This window comes from Myotis davidii, unplaced genomic scaffold (genome assembly GCF_000327345.1).
Source record: "Myotis davidii unplaced genomic scaffold, ASM32734v1 scaffold750, whole genome shotgun sequence".
Taxonomy (NCBI): Eukaryota; Metazoa; Chordata; class Mammalia; order Chiroptera; family Vespertilionidae; genus Myotis; species Myotis davidii.
Window position 1 is genome coordinate 1,584,098 of NW_006282814.1, and position 2,373 is coordinate 1,586,470.

The window sequence follows — 2,373 nt, forward strand, 5'->3', positions numbered from 1 at the left end:
CTACTTATGTCCAAAAAAAAAAAAAAAGAACCATGGAGCACCCCCTGCTGAGTGTCCCCGACCAGCAGCTCTCAGGGAGGCCCAGGCCAGTGTCTGCAGCAGCACCTGCGGACTTGCCAAAAGCACACCTTTGTGGCCTCCCCTCGGCGTGGCCCTGGGCAGGACTGTGCAGTCTGTGTTCGCGCCCTGCAAGGGGTCTGACACCAGCTCCAGTGAAAGGGGGAAAATAAACATTTGCTGAGTACCCACGAGTATGTAAGGTTTGCATAAGGCCCTTGATCACAAAATCAGTAAGTGGCCTATCTGGACCTTAAACTGTCAGATGCCGATGCCATGGAGAAATAGGACAGTTTTGGAGTTGAACAACATTGTCACCAGGGGGTGTCACATCCCACAGTGGAGAGCAGGTAGGAGCGTGCAGGGCCCTGCGGCACTCAGCTTCCTGTTGGGGGGGAGTTCAGGGACAGCTGGTGCTTACACAGGTGAAGGGGCACTTGGCACGGGGTGGTCATGGTAACAGAGCTGCGGGCGCTGTCGGGCTGGAGGTAGAGGCTCGCTGAGCAGACAGAGCTGACAGTGTGCTCTCAGCCTGGGCTCACAATGGGATCATCCGGGCAGCTTTCAAACATCCCCATCCCCAGGCCTCACGCCCAACTCATAAATCAGGTTTCCTGGGAGCTGAGACTGTTCTTAAAGCTCCTCAGTGATCCGGCCCTCCCCCACCCGAATCTGCAATTCACAAGGCCCCACGATCCCCACCGTGCCATAGTGCGGTGTGAGAAAGGCCGCCTCAGGGGCTGTTTGGACAGCCTGTTGCCTTGAGCTGTTCTGTGCACTGTTAGTGACGTGGATGTCTGATTTTTTTGACAGGACACAACAGACTACGTTGCGTACGTAGCGAAGGACCCTGTTAACCGCAGAGGTAAGCAATGCCTGACCCTTGGCATCTCTCCTCAAACACACAGGCTCGACCCTGGAGGTTCACACAGACATGCCCCCCAGCTCAGCCCTTTCGCCATGAGCCAGCGCACCTCGCACCGCTCATGGTCTTTGAGGGTCGCAGGCGGTGATGCGCGCGGCACACCTGGCTGGGCCTGTGAGCGCCAAACACACACCTGTATCGGCCAGCATGCTCGCGGCACCTGCCCCCTCCGGGCCACTGCCCTCAGACCTTGACAGTGGCCCTGTTGTGCACAGAAGACTACAGATCAGCTGCCCGGACGGGGTGAGCTCCGTGTCCTCTGCGGAGTCTCCCAGGAGCTGGGTGCTGCCCCGCACAGGGCCGGTGTCAGGCTTAGGTGCTGTCACCCCCTGCCCCTCGGAGCTGCCCCGGTGGGGTATGGGGCCCGAGGCATTCCAGTGCTTTCTCTCCTCACGGGCCCTTACTCCTAGATGCTCCTTGCACACCACCACCCCGATTTACCACTTAAAACCAAGCCCCACTCACCGAGGCTCACAAGCCTGGGGGTGGGCCAACGAAGGGTGCCGCCCTGAAGTACCAGGTGGCCACTGGTTCACCAGCAACTCCAATTGAGGCCTCCCCCCACCATCACCAGAGGTGTCGACACAGCACAAAGGGATGCTTCCCTCGCCCACCCACTGGCTGACTCTCTTCCCACCCAGCACCCGGTACCGACGTTTTTCTAGTGGGCAGCAGTTTATTCAGGTACTTACACACATACTTTCTTCTTTGTACATTTCAATACAAATGAGATCTTAGCATCCCATTTTCAAGCCACCTAGAGAGGCCAGGCTACCTGGTCCAGGACAAGGCTTCACCGCCATCTGCCCTCAGGTCTATGGAGCCCCGGGGCTGCGTTTCCTTCCCGCATGTTCTGTGGCCCCTAATGAGGCGTGTGCAGGGGAAAGGCCGGGTGATTGATGCATCACTGCACCTTGCAAATGACCACGCAGACTGGCGGGACGTTTGCGGTGCCTTGTAAGTGAGTGAGGGCGCTTTCCATTGGAGACTTGCCCAGCCCTGGGCTGGAAAGCAATTGGTGGGGCGGCCTTTTCTGTCTTGGGAATGAAGGTGCGATCTTACAGAGTGTTGGCTGTAATTCTTCTCCAGGTATGTTGGGGCTCCCCTAGAAGCTGGCATTGGGGTGTCTGGGGGTTCATAGATGAGGCGTTCTAATGCAGATAACGTGCTCTAATCACCACATTGTCACTCCTAAACCAGAGCCAGGATAAGGACAAAGATTTCAGGGACAAGAGTTGAGGACTATCCCCAGCACCCCTTGCTAACATGCTGAGGCTGACCACGTCTGAACTGAAGCAGCCCCTACGCAACGGGTCAGATGACAGATCCCAAGGGAGATGCATAACATGCTCGTGACTGCCTACGAGGGCAGGCTAGGGCAGCTCAACGCC

General features: G+C 57.4%; 1 protein-coding gene across 1 annotated transcript in view; it reads left to right on the forward strand.

The window, feature by feature from the left end:
* The window catches only part of SHC3 (SHC (Src homology 2 domain containing) transforming protein 3), a gene marked incomplete at its 5' end in the record, with an annotated part of 62,159 nt that overhangs the window by 14,427 nt on the left and 45,359 nt on the right, over positions 1 to 2,373 (forward strand). Inside the window, one exon of the mRNA XM_006753234.2 lies at positions 871 to 922. Coding sequence (XP_006753297.1) covers positions 871 to 922 — 52 coding nt within the window. The remainder of the gene's footprint in view (positions 1 to 870; positions 923 to 2,373) is intronic.